This window comes from Drosophila sulfurigaster, chromosome 2R (assembly GCF_023558435.1).
Source record: "Drosophila sulfurigaster albostrigata strain 15112-1811.04 chromosome 2R, ASM2355843v2, whole genome shotgun sequence".
Taxonomy (NCBI): domain Eukaryota; kingdom Metazoa; phylum Arthropoda; class Insecta; order Diptera; family Drosophilidae; genus Drosophila; species Drosophila sulfurigaster.
Window position 1 is genome coordinate 17,129,124 of NC_084882.1, and position 21,795 is coordinate 17,150,918.

A 21,795-nucleotide genomic window follows, 5' to 3' on the forward strand; every position below is an offset into this window, starting at 1 on the left:
TCTGACAAGCCAAATACGAGTGCTTTTTACATTGTTTTGGGCCAACAGCTGTGCGAAGCTTTCTTATCAACATCGCTAGGGGTTGGAAACGTCTGAAAAGCTTTTGCCAGCTGCCAAGCACAGTGAAACCAAATTGCAATTCAAAATCTGACCTTAGCTTTAGATTAAAGAATGATAATATGTAATTAAGAATTCGTTACATTTATTCTGAATTTAAATATTTATTGGGGATCCAGCAATCCCCTGGCATCGAATATGGGCAACATTTTTTGCACAATATATTGAATTTCTGCTCTGTCGTATAAAGAGTTCTGAAAGCGAATGGCCTCAGGATTGCTATCAAAGAAATCATTAAATCCTGAAAAATCGGAGCCCACATAAGTCATCATCGGTTGGAAGTTCATTGCAAGCAGACCTAATGGATAAAATAAATATAAGTAATTGTAATTAAAATTAAAACTCAAGGTCAACTACTTACCAGCAAATCTACGACGCTCGAACTGCATTTGAAATGCATTTAAAGACGGAAAGTTCCCCTTATACTGAAGCTTCTCAAGGGCGCTCTTCAGTGCATAGTAGTAAATCTGCACTAGCTCTGATTCCTGGTTGAAGACTTCCTCTTGCAGCGATGTGTTGAAGAAGTAATGCAAGTCCATTGTTGACGAGGTGCGAGTGCTGAACTGAAAGTCTATTGGCAACACACTGACTGGCTTTCCCTTAGCGTCATACTGAAACATGATGTTTGTAGTCCAACAATCGCCATGAATAAGTGTGGAGAAATCATCTTCATCAACATCAAAGCAACGTGCTGCATATTCCATGACGTTATCTGTCAACTGCACCAGTTTGTCATGATAACGTTGCTTTAGTTTCGGCTGAGACTCGACGTAACGAACAAGCGTCTTGAAGAAACCAGTAAATACTTTTGTATAGCCTTTCACACCACGCGTATAGAAACTGCGATTGAAATTCTTTGCGAGCATTTCCGGATACAATTTGTCCAACACAAAAGCAGCAGCATGAAATTTAGCCAACATTTCTAGCGTTAACCGAGTGTGTTCGAAGTCTAACTTTTTGACGCGATCTGCATTCTTGTAGTTGAGTGGCGACAGGTCTTCCAGTATAATTATACCGTGCTCTCGATCCACACTGAGTGCATCGGCATGAAGTTTTTCCGTGATGCCAGCCTCGCGCAGTAACTGCGACATCGTGGGCAACACAAACTCGTACATGTCCATCTCGCGTTCATAGATGTTATACTCAATAAATATGGCTGCTTGAGGTGCATCATCCGGACAGGTTTCCTTCAGCAGATACGAACTCTGTTGCTGCTCTCCATTCGATAGCTTGAAAACCACGTAAATACGCGTGATGACGCCAACAAAGTTCTCACCCTTGCCCGAAGCCGTGAGTGACCACAATTTGATGACACTTAACTCTGAATCTTTGTGGAAAATACGAAGCTTTTCCTCCATGTAGTCCTTGTTCAGCCAATCGGGCAAAGTACTTTCGGTTTGCATTTTGATATCTATTTTGTCACGAGATTGAGATGCGTTTGATGTACTCAGACTGTGGTTACTGTCTAACTTTTGTCTGCTGACGGCTTTTTATATAGCTTTGAACTTAGAATTACTTATCAGCAACGTCACTTTACAGTGTTTGTCACTAAACGTTACATCGTATCTCTTGAGGTGTACCCCGGTTTTTTAGTACAATCTATATGGTGTGTCGTATATGCGAAGATTTCATCACAGGTGTCAGTATAGAAATCTCACATCATCATGATTAGGCGTTTCTAGAGGCACTAATTATTTGCATTAATTATGACAGCACTTTCTTTTCATTAAGCGCTTACATAACTGACCACAAGGCCATTGTAATTTATTTAGCGGGAAATAAAGGATAAATTTTGGTGGAAATTGGGGCAAATTTTATTTCAGCTGAGGAATCTATTGTCTGTAATTCAATCCCATTTGCAGCCACATGCCCCTATTCCTGCATTGCCTCGCCCTTGCTATCAGCCGTGGCAATAAATTTGACTGCTGCTCTGGATCATTAAACATGTTCGCATGGCCCAATGGGCGCTTATCGCCCATGTTTGCTGGACGCTTAGCGAGTTGCTATTCATGTGGGCCATAAATGGATGCAAACAGAAGAGAACCACAGAAGTGAGTGAGTGCGAGTGGATGTGCTCTGGCAACGTGGTTTGCGCTTCTGTTCGTGGCTGACAGTGATCCAATCAATAGCACCGCCTTCTAAAGCATATTTGCTTAACTTAATCATTTACATATGTAGCCAGATGATAGCTATTTGTTGTTGTTGTTGTTGCTGTTGGTTAGCTTGTTGGCCTATTAACCAGTTAGCTGGAACTTTCATATTTACGATATACATTTTATTTCGGTGGGCGCCGAGAATCACAGAGACTACTACGTATAATAAACATATTGATTTTCGTGTGCTGCTGCCGTAGATTCACTTCTTGGTGGGGCACTTTTTGCACACACCGATATATTATTTCTGTGCGGCCAGGTTAAATTGTTAGGTAAACAAAAGCGTGCTGCTGATAAGGTACAAGTAAACACACACGGCCGAGACGTCGTCACAATTTACGCACGCCTGCGGGGGATGGGGCATAGTCTTTTTATCCGGAAAATGTGCGTGGGCGAAAAAATATTTGATCAACTGTTGCGAATATTTAGTTTATTAAATACTTGTGTAACCTAAATTATAATAAGTTATTTAAATTAAGTAAAAAAAAAAACAATAACGTTGACCATGACAATTTTTACTAGGACTCATCTCTGGAACCTGGCACGAATCTTTTTCTTGTTCACTCTCACTCAGTGTATCCGCTTGCTGATGGTGTCCAGATAGTTATAGCCATTGTACGCCTTACTCGTGGCCCAGTCTTTGCTATAGCCATTGGCATTCACCTCATGTGCACTGGACGGATTGTAGCTGTTGGAGAAGCTGCTGCCTAGGAACTGCGAATAGTCTGCTGGATCGGAGTCATAGACATGCGAATGTGTCTGCACCAGGTGTGGATGTATCTTGCACATCGTCTTGTACTTCAGATAGTGAATGAGCCAACCTGTGCCGCCCACCAGTAATATATTCATGCCCAGAACTCCCAATAGCAATGTGACCACGGTCATCTTCAAGTGGGCAATCTTCATTAATATAATCAGAGGAAGAAGGATGAGCCACTTCTTCTTCTTTCGAGCGCCACGTGATTCTGCAGAGATGCCATCGACTGTTAGCACACTTTCGCTAAAATTAATGACTTCATTAAGCTTACCAGACTCATCCAAAACCCTGGCGCCTGTCTCCTTGGGCAGCACCAGTTGCACGCCATGATTGCGTCCAAAGGTCTCAACGGACCGCTTGAGGAACTTGAAAGTTCGCATTAGCTCACTGTCCCCTGATAGTGGATAGAGATACAAAATTCGAGGCACGCAATTAGTGCCAAAGTACAAATTGTTAATCACATTATGCGCTATTTGTTTATGTTATAAAAATATACATAAAGTATCTAGATTTCCGACGAATTTAATTAATTATGGGTGTGGTAAATATCAGCAGTGTTTATCGCAATTAAAAGAGCAGCATAATGTGGCGTTTGGCTTCTGTCTTTGCGTAGCTTCTGCTGCTATTTGCGATGCAAACAAAAGTGGTTAATGAAGCAACACAACACAACACAAGTATGTACATAAGTGACTTGTGGTCTATGTGGTAAGTGAAACCCGTCCGCTCAATTGGATTGTTCAGATTGAACAATATCGAGAAAGCCTCCCCAGGTGTTCATCTGCATAAACTGCAGCTGCAAATTGCCTTGGATAGCCACTTTCCCACTTGACCATAAGCGAACAGAGTGCTGTCAGAGTCAGAGTCAGCGTCATTCAATCTGTCCATATCTAGGACTTACCTTCCAGGCTCTTGGCATCATTGAATATCATTATATCTTCGGCTGGTTCACCCAGCTGCACCAATCTCAGCCAGCGCGGCTTGTCCAGCTCCCGCTCGTATTCGTTGGGGAAGAAGCCCATGCCGTTGGTGGCTAGTTTCCAAATAAGCTTCGATGCCTTGTATTTGATGCAGGACACCAAATTGCGCGTCTCAAAGCATTCCCGCTGATTGCGCGCAATATAAACATCACTGTGGGCAACCAAAGAGCCTCCGGCTCGTGACGATGATCGATCCGATTCCATATTCTCATTGAGGGGAGCAGCAGATGAAGTTGCCGTTGATGTGGGCGCATCTGTGCCGATCTGATCCTGTGCATTGCTGAAGTGAAGCAGTAGAATCAGCACTAATGCCATGTAGGCAGCGATAGTCCAACGCCAAAGTGACATTTGTTTGGTGACTTGTATTGATGGATTGATGGATTGATTTGATGACTCTTTGACACTGTGGACAGAAACGATTCTCGCGTTCGCTGAGCTGCCAACACCACCGCACGGTTGGCCGAGTGAAACACAAATGGAAACTTAAGGCGCCTGTGTACTCCTTTTATCACAAAGTGGCAACCGCATTACTGGCTTGGCAAGCAAAAGCAAAAGCAGCGGCGAATAGCAGCGGCAACATCGGCATCTAATGCTCATGCAGCATGCAGCATGCAACATGCACCGGAATTGCGATTCCTGCTCGGGTGCAGCTGTATGCGCCACGATGTGAGTCAATGCAAGTGCGTTGCTTTCTGGGTCACAGTCACAGCATCAGCATCAGCAAAAGCGAGTTTGAGGTGAGCGAGCGAACAGCTAACTGCGAACAACAAGCAAATTGAATCGCGTACATCGTCTGGATTATGAGCGATCATCAAGCGACCAACTTCTCGCAAAAGCAAAAGCCGCAGCGCAAAATACTGTCGCTGAGTCTAACGAAAGTGAATTCCATATTCGCATACGGGGGTATCTGATAGATATGAAACGCCTTGGCGCCATTCAAGCCTTGTCTAACAATGAATGAGCCATGTTTGCGGTTACCGCGATGCCAACTCTTGTAAATGATACCAATCAGAATAAGTGCGAATGCACTTAGGTGAGATTAAGTCTCGCATGTAAGCGAACGATGTTCGAACAGATCAATCAATAGATACACACGCCAGCATGTATGTACATATCAGTGATCATGATCATGATGCGCAATTTACATACTTCAACGAAAAAGTGTGCTTTGAATTGTGGCGAATTATAACCGGCTTCTGTCCAAGTGTGAGCATTGCTCGGTGTTGGAGTTGTAGTTGGAGTCGGGGTCGGAGTCGGTGCTCTGACCGACTTAATTACAATGCTGCAAAAGTTGGATGCGAAAGTTGTTGTTGTTGGCAGCGGCAGCAGTGCAATTGTGGCCACTGTTGCATTATTGATCAGTGAAAGTAACAATTGGCGCTCTTTTTTGACTGCTTCTTGTCATGCATTCAACTATCTCGCCATTATATCGTGCATCAAGTGGACAATGCGTCTCGCATTCTCAGACAACGCCGCAGCTGCGACATTCAGTTTATTAATTAGCTAAACTACTAATCACAATGATGTAATCATAATGTACCTTGATTGATAGCCTCCTTCACACTCTCATTCAACCCATTATAAAAACTACTCCATATTCAAGGCTAAAGACACGATGCTGCTGTGTGTAGAAAGTTTAGCCGCAATTGTTGTAAACATTGTTTTTAACTAGCCACAAAAATAATTATTTGAGCCACTTGTCTGCAGCTCGGCCAAAACTTAGCCAACAATAATGATTGGCCCCAGATCTAACTCAATTGCGATTGTGATGGCTGAATATTAAATCACGAAGCCAAGCACAAGCGTGCCACTATTTCAAAGAAGACAACAACCGAGAGGCTCGAGAAAGAGAGAAAGAGAGTGTGAGTGTGGGGCAGTAGTAGGATTGCCGTGACCGCCCAAAACTACTTTTACGAGCGTCCGATGCGATGCCATCGATTAAACAAATTAAAGCTGGCGAGGACTATGCACATGCTTTGACTTTGACTTGGACTCTGACTTGGACCACCACACAACAACCGGATAGACACTTTATTAGATAGGCTGGCCAGAGGCTTATTACTGTTTCCGCCAACTGACAGTTTCGACCATTAAAAAATGATTTTGGTCTTCGGAAAGCAGTGAAATTTGTTGTTAATATGCGTTTAATTGGTTAGACTATTAATTGCAGCAATTAAATACAAAGGCAAGGTCAAATTCCTAAAAATGACTGTGTTACGGATCTAATCGGTCAGACACCTTCTTGGCCAAAGAAAGAGTATGGTCTTATATTAATAATGTAAACCCATAACAATATTAAATCATAATAAACAATTAAAAATATAACTTTAAATATTCTGATTTCTCGCTATGTTCTATTCTGGTCAGAGTGTATATTAATTAATATATATTTAATTAGATTAAGCTACTACTCCACAAGTCGACTGCAAATTGAAAGCAAATCAAACGTTGCATAATTGTCATAAAAAAAATGCAAAGAATTATTCAAAATAAATATTTATTATAATTCTATTCACATTTATTAATTGAAAGAAATGTTACGTATTTAAAAGTATATAATTAATTACTCTGAGTTAGTACACTTCACATAACAGTTATAAATAAATAAGTAAACTATGAACTCAAATTTGGCTGACAAATATTCGTGGTCAGTGTCTTTGCTGATTAAGCGGTTGCTGAGTGACAAGCAAATTAACCGGTGTGGAGCAAAAATTACGTGTGGGGAATATAAGTGAGGAGCAAATTAACCGGTGTGGAGCAACAATAACGCGTGGAGAATAGGTTGAGAAGTTGCAAAGTGAGGAGTAAATTAACCGGTGTGGAGCAGCAATTACACGTGGAGAATAGGTTTCAAGCCACGCTTGCCAAGTTTGTGCGTGTCACGGCTAAATTTTGGTACATTTATGAACTTCGGTACCTTATTTGGAACAGGCCAAATTTCGAAATACCAAACCGTGAACAATAGAGGGCGCGATTGTTTTTGTTTTTCAACTTAGACTTTAACCCCATATATTAGTGGTGGCAATCGGTTAAAAAATTCGGTTTTCTCAGTTAAGATAGAAACCAACAAATTTATTTCAATAGATGGCGCTAATTTTAAAAATGTAACAATTTATTTTTAAAACTACAAAATATACAGAGCACTCATATCACTGGCTCTAAAAAAAAAATAAAATCAATTGATAGCTTAGACTATGTAAATATTAATTAACAAATGAAATTAGAGTACCATATTCTTACTGCTTCGGGCGCGTAGCAAACGCATGATCAGAGAGTTTTTATCAAGACCATATATGGAGGTTTGTTTACTTTGATCCTGCAACGACTCATCTGTCAAATAGTCCGAGTTTTGAGTTGTTGATATTTGATTCGACATTGTAGAAGTGTCACTTGTTGTGGTTTTTGTAGATCTGTTTGTTGTGGCTTCATCAAAAATTTCTGTGGTTGCATCATCAATAATTGTGCTCTCTGCCTCTGGTTCGGTTATGGGTGGCAACGTGGTTGTAGCCGCAGTTGTTCTTGGTGTTGTTGTGGTAGTTGACAAAGTTGTTGGTGTTGGCGTTGTTGCAGCTGTGGTGGCCAAAGTGAACGTTGTTCGTGTGGTAGCTTCAGTTTCCAAGAACTCCGCTACTTGCGGAGTTGTGCCCATCATGAAAAGAATTTCGGAGTCCGTCTCGAGATTCATTAGCTGCTCTGCACTGGTTATGTCATCTTCGATTGTGATTGTGGTCGTCGGGGCACGAGTAGTTGCAGTAGTTGTTGTAGTTGCAGCTGTTGTGAACATCAGCTGAGTTATCGGTGGCGGAGTTGTTGCAGTGTTTGCCCAATTGTACAGTGGATACTTTTCACTGTGAGCCTTCTTATGGTTGGTCTTCTTGTTGTACTTGTTCTTCTCTTCGTCCAGACTCTGGTGCAACAGCCAATTGTCCTTAGGTGACCACAGCTTGGAAGTCACTGGCATCTTTATGGGCTGCGTCTCCTTGGGTGCGTAGCCATCAAAGCCAAAGAGTTCAATTTTACGTATCTTCCGATTGCTCAAATCCTTTGGTGTGGGCGTAGGACGTTTAGGTTTTCTCAACTGGCGACGCGGAGTTGAAATTGTAATTGCTTTCGGAGTTGTTGTTGGTGAAATTGTACTGCTGCTCTCCACCTGGTGCTTGGTTGCATATAGCATATCGTGAATGCGGGACGATGGCTTAGGACTAGGCTTTGGGATGCTCTTCGACACCTCATCGTTGAGTACTGTGCACTCGCCCTTATGTGTGATCTTCCAATCTGTGAAAACGATAGATTAAAAGTCAGGCAAGCTTAGCACACAAATCGCTTCTAAACTCACCACTGTTGGGATCCTTGCAGCGCACACGCTCCAAATAGCATTCGTTGATGATGGTGTAGCTAATGCCATTGCGATTGGCGCAAATCGGACTATAGACCGTGGGACAGGGCTTATCGCAGCTCCGGCAACTGCCGTCATACAAAATGGTCCAAGCTGTGGAATTGAAATACTCGTTACAGCTTGTTGCCAGCTAATCCTGCACAGCGCAGAGTGCTTACCATGGCCCACAGTTTGACTGTATTCCATCAGGGCGCAGACATTGGGAAATGTGCGACTCTCGCCATTAAAGCTGCCACAAACGGGCTCATTACTGAACACACATGGCTTGGACTGTGATTGTTCTTCTTCTGCCTTCAGCTGTGGCTTCTCCTCTGCCTTCACCGGGTCACTGCCATAAATGTGCCTGCTCTTGGGCATGGTTGCCATGTAGGGCTTTCGAGCAGGCAGCGAGTAACTCTTCTCCATGGTGCCCGAATTACTGATGAACTGTGTGTGAAATGTGGAGGGAGCAAAGATTTGCACAGCATCCTCAGAGATCTCGAAGTCGTCCAGTTGATTGAGTTGCTTGTGACTGCGCTTGCTGCGCTCCACCTCCACCTTCGGCTTGTACTTTGGTTTGTATTTGCGACTGTGTTTCATCTTGGTGCTGTCCTCGCCACACAAGCCTTCGGAAATGACGCGCCAATCTAGTATATGAAGTCAAACTTAGATAACGGACTACAAGATATGGCACACTGCTTACTTCTTCTGGTTCTAATGTTCTCCGCATTGACCAGACACTCATTGGAGAAAGTAGACTTTACGCCTGCATAACCAGCGCAGACAGGACGATACACATTGGTGCAGGGAATAGGACGACGACGCTTGCGTTGACCCACGAGGACAGTGTGTGCTGCTTGAGTCTGTTGCTTGGGTTGACTCTTGCTGCTGGGACAAGCGCCCCACTTGTAGACCAGCCAATCGGATTTGGAGTTGCAGGAAGTGCGCGCCATCTCACAGCGATTCCTGAAGGTCTTTCGCTCGTTGGAAGCGACACTGACGCCACAAATGGGATGGAAGCCATCGTTGCACTCGAACTCACAGCTGGGCACGCAGTTGTGCAGAGCTACATCAACTGTAGGTAAGGGTAAATATTATTAATTTATCATTTATGAGGTAGAAATCTTCAACTTACACAGTGGGGCACCCATCAGATTCTCGCGCTGAGCCTTCCTTAAGTCGCACTCGTTCTTGAATAGCAGATATTCACCTTGACTTTGCGCACACATCGGAGTGTTGTCATTGGAGCAGAGCATTGTGTCGTGATCCACTCCAACTGCCTCATGGTTGGATATCGCAACAGCGAGCAGAGCCAGCAACACTCGAAAGCCAAGCATCATGTTCTAGATGATAGTTGTGTATGCTGAAACACTAAACCCACACTAAATGCTACTTGAGATGCGTTGGGTTCTTTTATACGGGCATCAGACGCGATGCAATGCTGCAGATACCAAAGATTGTATCGCTTGCCATTTGTTATCAACCGCAGCACAACGCGTGTGATAATCACTCTTGTGAACTTACAAGTAAACAAACTAGCAAAGTCTTCGATTGTCGCCAGTTGTGTTGGTATGCGACTATCGGGTTGTTCATCTCGTAAGTCGTCAAAAAACATCTACTTATTGATGTTTCTATATTAGTTGAACATTTCACTTAATCAATTTGATTGCATTGTCTAATGCGCGGCTTCATAAGAATTTCGCTGTGGCACCTGCTACGTGATTTCTGGCTAAATTCGGCAACGCCACCAGATTCGAGATTCGAGATAAGACGCACAGTCGCCGCAATCGTCTCCGTCTCTCTCTCTCTCTCTCTCTCTTTCTATCTCTCTATCTGTCGCAGCCGCTGTCGCAGTTGTCACAGTCGCAATAGCCGCAGTCACAATCGCAATTGCAGCAAACTTAGCAATTGCATTGATTGTGTGGTTGGCGTTGTTCTCATTGTTGTTGTTGGTTGCCGTTGCTGCAGCACAATTTGTGCAAAAGTTTATAAGTTACGAGCAAAAGTGTAGTATGAATATCTTTTCCGCACTTCTATAAACTGATTATGCGCATTTTCAGCTTTGCTTATCGACATAGCTTGACATTGCTCTGCCTTTAAAACTATCATCGCAGTTGGAGCCACGCAATTTGCTTACTGCATTTTTACAGCTCAATGAATTTCGTGCCATCGACAGTGGAAATTCTCTAATATCCGGCCCATGAGTACTATGAGTGGCCGTCGAACTGTTCATTCAGCGAAAAAAAATGCCAAATATTCGCACGCTTGTCCGTCCCTCAGTCTGAGATAAGCTTCTGCGCTGCTGATAACGATTTAACAAGTCTTTAACTCATGAAACGTGAACGATGTTCAGATATGCGTAGTTTGTTTTCGAGCATGTGCATCACTTGATCTCTCTCGATGATAAATGCCGGAAGTGCCGGAAGTTTCATTTATGACTACATATTATTGGATTTGCTGGGAATCACTGAGTGTAAGAGAAAGTATAAGTTTTTATAAATACGCATTTACTAAAAAGAGAGAACCTTCTATTTTAGTTACACATAACTTTATTTCGAACAAATAAACTATCTACAAAAAACTCTGCTGGTATTTTATTTACCTTTCAGTGCTTTATAGAAGATAGCATATGATTTGAACTAAAAAAAAACAAATTAAATATGAAATAAATTAATTAATAATTTTACTTCTATCGAAAATTAATGTCATAAACTAATAAACTAATGTTTGTTGATTTTTATTAGTTAAGGTTTATTAATAGAACAACTAATTTGACAACACATTCAGATGGCTAAGCCCCGACTAATCCAGAAAGTTTCCATTAACCTAAAAAGCGCTTTTTCATCGCGTCAATCCCCATCGACAGATTGCACAGATTGCTCTTCTGGGGCATAATGGCGATTTGAGAGCGCTATCAAGAGCCAGAAACCATCTGCTAGTCTATTCTTAGTCAGTATTGTCTTGACATAATCGTTGTCAAGTCATTGCCACGATTGCCACGGATATCGCTACGGATGGCAGCGTCGTGGCAGATGTGTCTTTCAGTCTTTCTGCTGCGGCATTGAAAACGCAGCCCGAAGCTTCTTAGCCGCTAATGGCCAACAATTTTCAAAACAGAAACGGGCGCAAAATTGCAAAATTTAATAATGCGCGCCTAATGGAATACCCGTTTGCTCTCCTCTAGCTCGAAGCTCTAATCTCTTGGCTCGAAAAGAAAGCAGTAGTCGGGTAGTTGCTGAATCTCATCTCGGCTCGATGAGCGTGGCTGAATGCCACTCCGCACGGCAATAACTAGGTGAAATGAATAAATGCGAGAAATGAGAGAGCGAGAGACGATCACTGGACGGTTAGCTGGCTTGTCTTCATTTGGCTTTGGCTTTGGCTGTGGCTGCGGCTGCCAAGTTGTTTGGCTGCTTGGATCGCGGCAGCTTTGTTAGAGCTGCGGGAAAACACACGACGCAGTCTAACGACAAGAGCTGAAGCATAAAGACATGCGAGGACGGGTGCAACAACCGATAGAGTCAGTGAACGCATTGCATTCAACAAAGAAATAAACAACTAACTAACTAAAATAAAAAATAAAACTTGACATAAGAGCGAGTTGTCAGACTGTGTTTTTTTAGTGCTAAACCTAAAGTTAAGTGCTTCGTCGTCAGTTCTGTGCCAACTACTCATTATGGTTGTGCAAAAGGCAGCCACGCCCACACTGCCAGCTGCAGCCGTTGCTGACAGCCCGGCCAACTGTTACATGCAACAGTACCAGAAATATGCAACACACTGCGAGACCGCCGACAGCGGCAACGGCAGCGATCTCGAGAGCAACAGCGGCCCCGTGCAGCCAGCCCTGATCCTCATGACCGACGACAGCGAGGAGAGCGAACCTTCCTCCCTGAACAGCGACCAACTCAACTGCAGCGCCACGGAGTATGTGCGTCAGGCGGCAGCCAAGCCAAGTGGCCAGCTCAGGCAGCGTCACAAATCGTTACGCATGCTCGGCACCTTGCTGCCGGACTCTCTGCTGCGGGACATACGCGACAGACGCAGCAGTTCGGAGTATGTGGTGCAGTTCACCAGCCCCGCGGAGGTCAAGGACAAGCCGTTAAACCGGCACCCGACTGGCCGTGGAGTCGCAGAGGCAGAGGCCGAGACGGAGGCGGAGTTGTCAGAGCTGTCACAGTTGTCGGAGTCGTCGCAGACATCGCTGCGCTTATCGCGCGAATCACTCAACGAGGAGAGCATTGAGGAGTTGCGTGCCGCCGTGCAACGCGCCAACTTTGTGCAAACCGGTGGGGAGGCAACAGCCTCATCGCTGCCAGTCACCAATGGCAACAGCAATAGCAACAGCAACAGCAACAGCAGCAGCAGCAACACCAACGGCAACGGCAACGGCAACGGCAACAACCGCTCCAACAACAACTACAAATATGCCGACGATCAATACTACAGCTTTCACATAAACGAACACGAGAACTTCAGCAGCTTTGCGAGACACGGCGACGACAACGGCAACGGTGAAGAGGGAGCAGGGGAGTTGGCACGACTAACGGAACATGAGCAGCACGACGTGTTCGCCGGTTATCGGGATGTGAGGAGCACAGCGAGTTCGACACAGTCAACCATACGCTCAGCAAAGGGAACTGTGCGCGGCGTTAAGAATCGTGTGCGCAATGGAATAGCCACATTCTTGCAACTGCAGCAGCCAAATGCCAAGGTAAGTAGCAGCCAATTACAACTTCGCTTGCGATTACGTAGCAATCTCAGCATGCCCTTTCCCACGCTTCTCCCGCAGCACTAGACGAACGTATACTTAACTTACATACTCGAACATGTGGTAGACCCATAGAGACCCCAACTCATACTCCCCCCAATTGAGTCACTTGCTTATGCAATCTGAGTGCGCATCTTGGCGAATTGCTTACCAAGTTGTTGCTGTTGCTGTTGTTGTTGTTGTTACTACTGTTTACAATTGCCTGCACGCTTCGCAGGAGAAAGTGCTAGCAAAACAATTGCCGTTTTCAGCGCCAATTGTTGCTGCTGTCAGTAGTCAGTTGTTGTTGCTTTTCAATATCTTTCATTTCATTTCATTTTATTTCACATTTGGTATTTATGTCTTGTGTGCTCTCGGTGCTCGTAATCTAATGAGCTGCGATTCCAAGTCTCTCCCAGCCACCTCCGTGTTCAGTGTCTTTTCTCTATTGGTTCCCATTAGTTTCTGTGTATTTCTTTGAGCAATTACACACTCGTATGTATAATGAAAACCGTTAAGTGGCTTATTTTGTCGACACTCGCCAGCTTCAGCTTCAGCTTCAGCCGCAGCTTTGGCTTATTTAGCTTATTTATGTAGATATTGGATAGTAGCGTTTTTTTTGTGGTTTTCTTTTGCTCCCCAGAGATACTCGCAGCTTAAGTGACTAATGGTGGCTTCGAGATTGTGCAGTTAGAAAACTGAAGCAACAGTTAATCATAGAAAGTGAGCGATGTTAAATGAAATAATCATTTCTATGGGGCGTGTACAGAGATCTCATTGGGAGTGAATTAAACAGAGGAAGAACTTTTAACTATTTCCGTATAAAATTGTCTGTCCACCTTGAGTGAGCATTAAAAAAAGCATATCTTAAAGTAATGGCCTACAACAGTTACATTTGTTTTATCATGCATCAAAATCAGCTCATCTATAACGTACAATTTATGTAAATATCCAATGCACAGATGAATATTATTTTTGAGAGTTGTTTTTTATGCTCTTTAACTTTTATTATTAGGTTAGTCAGCTGCGTGCATTTCTCTTCTTCCACAAAAAAAAAGAAATACCAGGAAATTTCCCTTTATCTATTTTAATGCTCAGATTTAAGATCAGTTTAATTGTTTTGTTTGTCTGCTTCTCTGTTGCTGTTTGCTGTTGTTGCTGTTGTTGCTGTTGTGGTTTGTGCACCGCAAAATGTTGTAGTAGTTTTTACTTTTCACTTTCGTAGCCATAGAGCTTGACTTGATGAATTTGATGGAATGTTTAGAGCAGCAGCAGATCAGCATAATTTAGCCAAATGCCAAAGAAAAGAAATGTTTTATGGCTTTATAGCGGCCCACATGCAAATTAGCCCCGTCTAAAGAAGCCAACACGAAGCTCAAACTTCAACTTAAATTCGAGGCTAACAATGCGGACGCATTGTGAGCATCTGCATAACAATAACAAAAGTGAGATGCTGCCACTAATTATAATGCAGTCAACTCAATTCGTATGAGTAGAGCAATCAGTATGAATCGAAAGTGAAAATGCTTGGCCATTGTTTTGACTGTAATCGGAATCTTTAACGGCCCTTCGACTGCCTTCGACAGCGGTAATTAGAGCAATCTGTTGCTGCTGCTTTGATGGCTGATGTCTGCCAAATTGGTTGTGTTTCCACAGCAAACGCACTAAACACATTGACTTCATTTTGTCACCTTCGAGAAGCAACAGCAATAACAACAGCAACAGCAACAGCAACTGCGACATCAACAATAAAAATATAAAGCGACAAATATAAAGCGTCTGTTGTTGGCATTGGCATTAGCCTCTATCTCGAAGTTTGTTGCTCAACTGTTCGATTGGCAATCACTCCAACTGACTGCTGCCTGGCCATACAAGTGACCTGCTTTCTCTTTTTACCAATTCATGCAGCAGCCACCGCAGCCGCAACAGCAGCAGCAACAGCAACAGCCACAGCAGCCGCAGCTGCTGCTGCTGCTATTGCTATTGCAATGTTGTTGTTGCTGCGTCTCGTCTCTTGTGGTTGCAGCTTGACAAAACCCCGAAAAAACTATATAAAAAAACTAAATATAAAATGAAAATAGAAACAACAACAAATCAAAGTGCTGCGAGGTTAGCCGTGCAAATCACGTGTGTTAATTGTGAGTGCTGCTTTTGTTGTTTGGCAATTGAAAAACACAGGTTGAGACGGCCCCGTGCTGACATCGAGTCGAGCAGCCAGAGAAGAGCGTTAATCAGGCTCAGGCCTGAGTTTGCCCCCCTCTTCCACACAATCAGCAGCAGGGACAATGGAATGGGAAAAACCGCCAGGCGACACAACGTTCACTTGGCGCACATTGAAAAGTTGACTTTCCTTTTGACCGCATCTGGCTTTGACAACTACTGCGACTAGTATAGGAGTAGATTTGGCTAGTTGCTCGAGTCGAGTCTTTGAACTTTTCATATTATTATTTCGCACAATAGCAATGGCAAATTAAAAGTATGTTTTCATCGTAAGTCATTTTGTTTTTTTGACACTGCATTTCAATGGTATATTATCTCTCTCGCTGCAAACGTCGTTAATAGTATGTTGTGTGTTTTACTCTAAGCTTTAATCTTGAGTGACGTGGTGTGCATTTCACTGGCTGGTTGGCTGGCTAATTCTCGCTACACCGGTTTGTGGCGTCTCTTTCTGAGAGACTCAAACTAAGTAAGTACTGGGGAATACTCTTTAACAGCCAGGTTGCAGTTGCACAGTTCATTGATATCAGTGGCTGGCTGAAAGCAGTTCATTAGCCAAAGCAGACGGCACCAAAGTTGGCCAACTAACGGAAATGTTAATTGTCAAATGAAATGAGTGAACCCAAACCGGTTCACGCTTCGGCCTTACAAAATAAGCCATCATAAATAGTCGGAAAAACGTCAATCGTAGTTGTGTGTGTATGCGTGTGTGTGTGGGTAAAAGAGTGAGGAGACAGCTGCTGTCAATTGCCTAGCAGTTTTCCCATTATTGCTTAATTGAATTGATTAATAGGATTTTGAGTGACATGCAGAGTTGTTCGGTTACGTGAGACACAGACACAGCCGCAGACAAAGATACAAAAGCTAATGAACCCAACAGGTTGTACAGTTTCAGAAGTTGTTAACGATCAACATCTAACATCAGCGATTACACACATTCCACAGATTTGTAAATGTTGTTTATTTTTTGTTTTTGTGATTCTCAAATCCAGAGATTTCTCCCATTTAAGCATGAAGACCCATTTCATGGGGCAACGAATGCTGAAAATGTCGCTGCATTGTAAGCATTAGATTTGGTCATGGTATTGTTTTATAGCTGCCCGCTTAAAGACTCATTTGTTCTTAATTTACTTTGTCAGACTTCTCTCTCGCTCCATTTGGTCGCGCCCCATTCTTTCATGCAGTCTTTGGTTCACGTCTTGCCATGACCGTTACAGAAGCCAAAAAACAATCTGCTCGATGTGGCGAATTCTGTGCCAATTTCAAGCTTTTTGGTGACCTGCTTTTCCAGAACTCACAGACACAACACAAGACAACACAACGCAGCTGAAGAACTGGAACTTCCACTCCGTAACCAACTACAACTCCAACTAATCTTTTCCTTTTACTATTTGGCATTTTTGCAGTGCTACAAGGAGAAAGATCTGGGCAAGGTGGTCCTCTACACGACCAGTATGGGCGTCATACGAGATACCTACACCAAATGTGCCAACGTTAAGCAGATTCTGCGCACTCTGCTGGTTAAGTTCGAGGAACGCGACGTCTTCATGAGCGTCGAGTATCAGGCCGAGATGCGCCAACGCATGCATGCCGCACAGATCCGAGTGCCCCAACTCTACGTGGAGGGTCAGCATATTGGTGATGCGGACACCGTGGAGCGCATGAACGAGTCGGGCGAACTGCGACAGCTGCTGAAACCCTACAAAACGATTGCCAGCACTTATACCTGCCAGACCTGTGGAGGCTATCGACTGCTGCCGTGTCCATCGTGCAATGGCTCCAAGAAGTCAGTGCATCGCAATCACTTCACGGCCGAATTTGTGGCGCTCAAATGCATGAACTGCGACGAGGTGGGGTTGGTCAAGTGTCACAACTGCTGATAGAGAGAGAAAGAGATCGCTGGACAGCTTCATCAGCATTGATTATAGCATTTAAGTGCATTGTTTGCATTTTGTATAACCAATAGATTGTAAGATCAGTTTAACGTAGTCAAAAATGAATGATGAATACACTAACTAACCATGTCTAGGTTTAAGTAGTAAATAGTTTCAATGGCACACACACCTTTGAGTTGTCTTTTGTCTTACTTCCGTGCTGTTATCACAACAATAAGTGGATGATAATCAATGCATAGAATTCTTAATGGAATGCAAATAATATTTATCTACTCGCCGAATTATACAAGGTAACAACTAGTTTTGTTGAATATTCCTTAAATGCTTTCAGCTTTCTTTCGATCTTTTTTTAATTTTATGAGTATTACTCTGAAAGGGATAAAAGCAGTTTGCCTGTTTCCCTATCTTACTTTCTTCTCATGCTCCCACTCTCTTTTGCTCTCTATCTTCATCTATTCCTTTTCTGTTGGCAATTATGTAAACCTGCTTCACTCTGACTCCACACCGACCGTGCAATTTTCTCGCGCCATTTAATTTCTGTCGGCCTGCCCTCCTAGCCTTTGGGTTTGGGTCTTCAGCCTCCAGTTTCAGTTTCAGCTTCAGCTACGGCTTTGGCTTCAGCTCCAGTTAGCCAGCTTGCCAGTTGCCTGTTTTGCCACTCCGGCTGTCCCATTTGCCATTGCCATTTGCTTTTGGTGTCTTTGTTAGTTATTGTTATGGCGTTTTTAAATGTTATTTTCCACTTGGCTCACACTTTTGTTAAGTTTCCGCCCGCCCACACTTACGCACTGACCAACCAACTGGTCAACTGCCTGGGTTGGTCTGTGCTGGGCAATCTGACCAGCCAACTGACCAGGCCAACTGACCCTGGGCGGGCAGCAACCCTTGCTTCTTCAGCATCAGCGGGGCGCTGTTAAAATTGTTGTGTTTCCGCATTTGCTTGTTGGCGACTGTTAGCAGTGGCCCCGGATCGTTAAATTCACAGGCGGCTACATTGTAATTACCAAGCGTTGAGCTACCAAGCGACCCATCGAGCCAACCGAGCCACCAACTGGCCCAAATCCTCAGTCAAGGCAACTTGATTTATGCGGCAACAGCGCCGCCGACGGCATCGGCATTTCCATCGTTGTCGTCGTCGGCGTCGGCGTCGTCATCGCCGTCGTCATACGCAATTTTTCATAAACAATTTGGCACAATAACACACACACAATGTAGCGAGTGGAGTGAGTGAAAGAGTGAATGAGTGAGGGTGAAAGGGAAGCCAAAGGGGTTTTGAGCTATTGCCGAGATGCGGTGGGAGGGAGGTTGGTTGGGTGACTGCCAAAAAACGTGCAATATTAAAATAAATATTGTAAATGCCGGTAATGCTGGCAAACGGCGGCATCGACGATGAGCGGCTTGTGGCCACAGCAGGACTGGCAAAGCTGACAGCACTGCCAGGACCTGTCGCCGGGCTTCAGTTCCGTTGCGTTACCAAAAAATTGTTGGCCTGGCTGGTTGGCTGGCCTGGCTGTTTGGCTGGCCCAACTGCTGGCAGTTAAACCTTTTAAAGGCACACTCCGGCAGTGGCTGCCATTGTTAACTTTATCCACCGTAATTAGTTTATGCGCGCAATTTCATGTGCATTTCGGTCATTAAATATCTTGTTGCTGCTCTTGTTGTTGCTGTTCTCGTTGCTGTTGCTTTTGCTGTTGCTGTTGTTGTTGGCATTGCCTTTCAGCTGCTGTGTGCATTATTATTTTGGCATACTTTCCGGCAATAGCTCCAATATGTAGCCAAAGCGATGGGGCTTATTCCTAATACTGCATACTTTTCGGCGCAGGTGTTTTTCCGCGCACTAAAAATTTGTCGCTGTGTTTGTGACTGAGTATACGTATGTGTGTGAGTGTCTGTGTGTGAGTGTAGAACTGTTCCCAATTGGCGACAAATAAAATTAGGAACACATTATGTTTTCGACAAAAACTTTGAAATTGTTTTGCCACAACCTTCCGCCACGCCCCCTTCTGCCATCGCCATTCAGCTCATTACGGCTACTGTTACTGTAACTGTTACTCTGGAGCTGGTGCTGGGGATGGGACTGGGCTACAAATCACGGGCAGCTACTCAACGGATTATTAAGTGAAAATTATGGCACTCCTAAGGCTCATAAAGCATTCACAATGCTTGGACCGTTAGCAGTGGCGGTTAGTTACATTTTTTTATTGTCATACATAGTATTTCTTTTGTTGTAGCTAATGTTGTTGCTTTTGTTGTTGCCCTAACCCATTTGGTGTCTGCCATAAAACTAACATAGCTCACATTATGGAATAGCCCAGACAACCAGAGACTTCACCGCATTCGCAGTGTGCATAAGTTTTAATCTGCCTTTGTTACAATCAGTTGAGCTCTGGGTTCGGGATGTGTGGGCACGTCTCTTCTTTGGATGCCGCTCGGGTCACACAGAAGGCTGAATGCTCATCGAAAGCATCAGCTTGACTTATAAGCCAAGTTGCAGCTTAAATGGGAATAATCTTCAAAGTCCGAGTCGGTATTTTACTATGTCTGCTTCGATATTTACTAAAACATTGCATGTAAATTCGTCGACTACTAAAATCAGCTTTACTTTCTTCACTTTCTTATCAAGAGTGTTGCCCGTGGCATCAGCAAGGTTTAATACCCTCGGTATTTGGGCAAGAGTGCAAAAACAATTCACAAGTTGCACGCAGTAAATAAAATAAAATGCGAAAGAGTGCTGCTAAAAGTAAGTAAACAATTGATTAAAATTTATGCGCTTTATCTGCTCTTCAGAAGCACGCACTCACATGCATACACTGGCATAATCGAACTTCAGCACAGTGGGATAAAAAATCATTTTTGTAGAATTAGAAATAGAAGAGATTAGAGATTAGAAATTCTGATGTAGCAAAGTAATATGTAACAATTGATCAAGATTTGTTCCATAGTTTCTAACATGAAAAGCCTCTTGAATTGTAGTTAATTAAATTACAAAAAATACTTCAGAAATGTACCCCACTGTGCGATGCTGTATAGATACTTATAATAGACCAGCAGCAGTTCGCTTTTATCGAAAGTTCGCCTTTCAACTTGATTTTGCGGCGTGGTGTGAGCCGGCTGCTTGTGGTTGGGTAAACAGCATTTTGATTAAATTATTTTAATGGTAAGTAAGAGATATATGGTTAATATATACACACATGCATATCCACACTTCGAGCTAGTCCCATCGCTATCCCATTCCGCCCACCGCCCTTAACCCACCTCTCGCAGCTGCAGTCAATTAATTCAGCTGCGAACTATTAAAGCACACACCGGGCGCTCATAAATTGAGTTTGAAGCGCGACTTGCGAGCGCGTAACCACAACGGCAGCCGAGTCAATTCTCTGCTGGGAGTTGTAAATGAATGAATATTTCATAGATGCGAATACGTAGCCAGACTCAGACCCAGATGCAGATGCAGACACTCCTGAAGGGATGCCAAAGCTGTTGCTCGCCTCACAAACTGCTCTGCTCTGCTCTGCTCTGTATTAGCCAGCAGGCCAAGTCAGTCCAAGCTCAGTTCAGCAGCTCTGTCGGACAGTTTCGGGGAGCGTGTTTGAGTTTGAGTTTGGATTTCGATTTGGCAGCAAACGCTTCTGATGTGCCCTTTGCGTATCACCTGCCCGCATGTCCTGCCTCGCTCAGGCTTCACTTTGTACTCAGTCTGTCTCTGTTTAACTCTTTGGCTGACTAGCAAATATTTATTGAACACGATTTGCTCGTTAGGCGGACGCAATACACACACTCGCATACTCAGGCATAGATAGAGGTCTGGGGACTTCCTCGCATGCATAGACGAATAGACGGATTTTCTTTGGCTGCCGTTTCGTTTCGCACATTCGTTTTTCACTTTGATTCATTTTGTAGCATTTTTCAATTTCTTTGTATTGAATACTTTTTCTTTTTCCTATGTTTTTCTCTTTCTTTTTCGTTTGCGATTTTTATCTAGGACGCTTCTCAGCAGCCAAGCGATTTGTGTGCAAATTTTCAACTGTCATTATATGTACACATGTGTGTGTGTGGGTGTGTGATATGTGTGGGTGTATACTTGTATGTAGCATGTGTAGGTGTGCTAGTTTCAAATTTGGTCGAGACCATCTGAAAGCAAGCCAAAAAAGAAACAGTTAATAAAATCCCTTGACACGAAGGCGTTTACATAAGCTTTTAGCAAATAATTGAGTGTGCGTGCCTTTGTTGTTGTTCTTCCAGTTTCAGTTCCAGTTGTTGTTGCTTTTATTGTTTGTTGCCTTGGTTGTTGACTGGCACGTGTGTCGTGCTATTGCCAAAATTGTACGGATTGTGCCCACTCTCCTGCTTGCCACCTTTGGCTCCCCAAATAGTCTCGGTTTCAGTTTCACTGCTCCAACTGGAAATTCAATTGAATTGGCAAAAATTGTTGTTTACATGCCGATTTGCTTGTTTGATTTATGCAAAACGTGTATGCTGGCCAGGGCTATGGCAGTAGGCGTGGCACACACACACACACGAGATGATGTGCGCCTTGAGACTTCGGCCAAACAATCC

General features: G+C 43.7%; 4 protein-coding genes and 1 long non-coding RNA gene across 5 annotated transcripts; 2 read left to right on the forward strand and 3 right to left on the reverse strand.

The window, feature by feature from the left end:
* Positions 1-180: 180 nt before the first annotated feature.
* On the reverse strand, positions 181-1,585 carry LOC133838032 (uncharacterized). Its single transcript, XM_062268956.1, has 2 exons — positions 479-1,585; positions 181-415 (listed from the first exon to the last, which is right to left on the reverse strand). The coding sequence occupies exons 1-2, from the start codon at positions 1,518-1,520 to the stop codon at positions 222-224; spliced, it is 1,236 nt and encodes a 411-aa protein (XP_062124940.1). The 5' UTR covers positions 1,521-1,585; the 3' UTR covers positions 181-221.
* A 1,098-nt stretch (positions 1,586-2,683) lies between these two features.
* On the reverse strand, positions 2,684-4,486 carry LOC133838033 (uncharacterized). Its single transcript, XM_062268957.1, has 3 exons — positions 3,926-4,486; positions 3,299-3,421; positions 2,684-3,235 (listed from the first exon to the last, which is right to left on the reverse strand). Exons 1-3 carry the CDS (start codon positions 4,350-4,352, stop codon positions 2,841-2,843), a joined length of 945 nt encoding a protein of 314 aa, XP_062124941.1. The 5' UTR covers positions 4,353-4,486; the 3' UTR covers positions 2,684-2,840.
* A 2,613-nt stretch (positions 4,487-7,099) lies between these two features.
* LOC133837699 (mucin-2) lies at positions 7,100-21,227 on the reverse strand. The gene is made up of 7 exons (XM_062268552.1): positions 20,430-21,227; positions 20,247-20,349; positions 9,515-10,846; positions 9,083-9,454; positions 8,559-9,026; positions 8,341-8,493; positions 7,100-8,279 (listed from the first exon to the last, which is right to left on the reverse strand). The coding sequence occupies exons 3-7, from the start codon at positions 9,717-9,719 to the stop codon at positions 7,225-7,227; spliced, it is 2,253 nt and encodes a 750-aa protein (XP_062124536.1). The 5' UTR covers positions 9,720-10,846; positions 20,247-20,349; positions 20,430-21,227; the 3' UTR covers positions 7,100-7,224.
* Positions 11,804-17,486, forward strand: LOC133837701 (glutaredoxin domain-containing cysteine-rich protein CG31559). Its single transcript, XM_062268554.1, has 2 exons — positions 11,804-13,090; positions 16,750-17,486. The coding sequence occupies exons 1-2, from the start codon at positions 12,056-12,058 to the stop codon at positions 17,221-17,223; spliced, it is 1,509 nt and encodes a 502-aa protein (XP_062124538.1). The 5' UTR covers positions 11,804-12,055; the 3' UTR covers positions 17,224-17,486.
* On the forward strand, positions 19,554-21,309 carry LOC133837714 (uncharacterized). The gene is made up of 3 exons (XR_009893852.1): positions 19,554-19,761; positions 19,862-19,978; positions 21,221-21,309. It is a non-coding gene; the product is annotated as an uncharacterized LOC133837714 (long non-coding RNA).
* Positions 21,310-21,795: the final 486 nt, after the last annotated feature.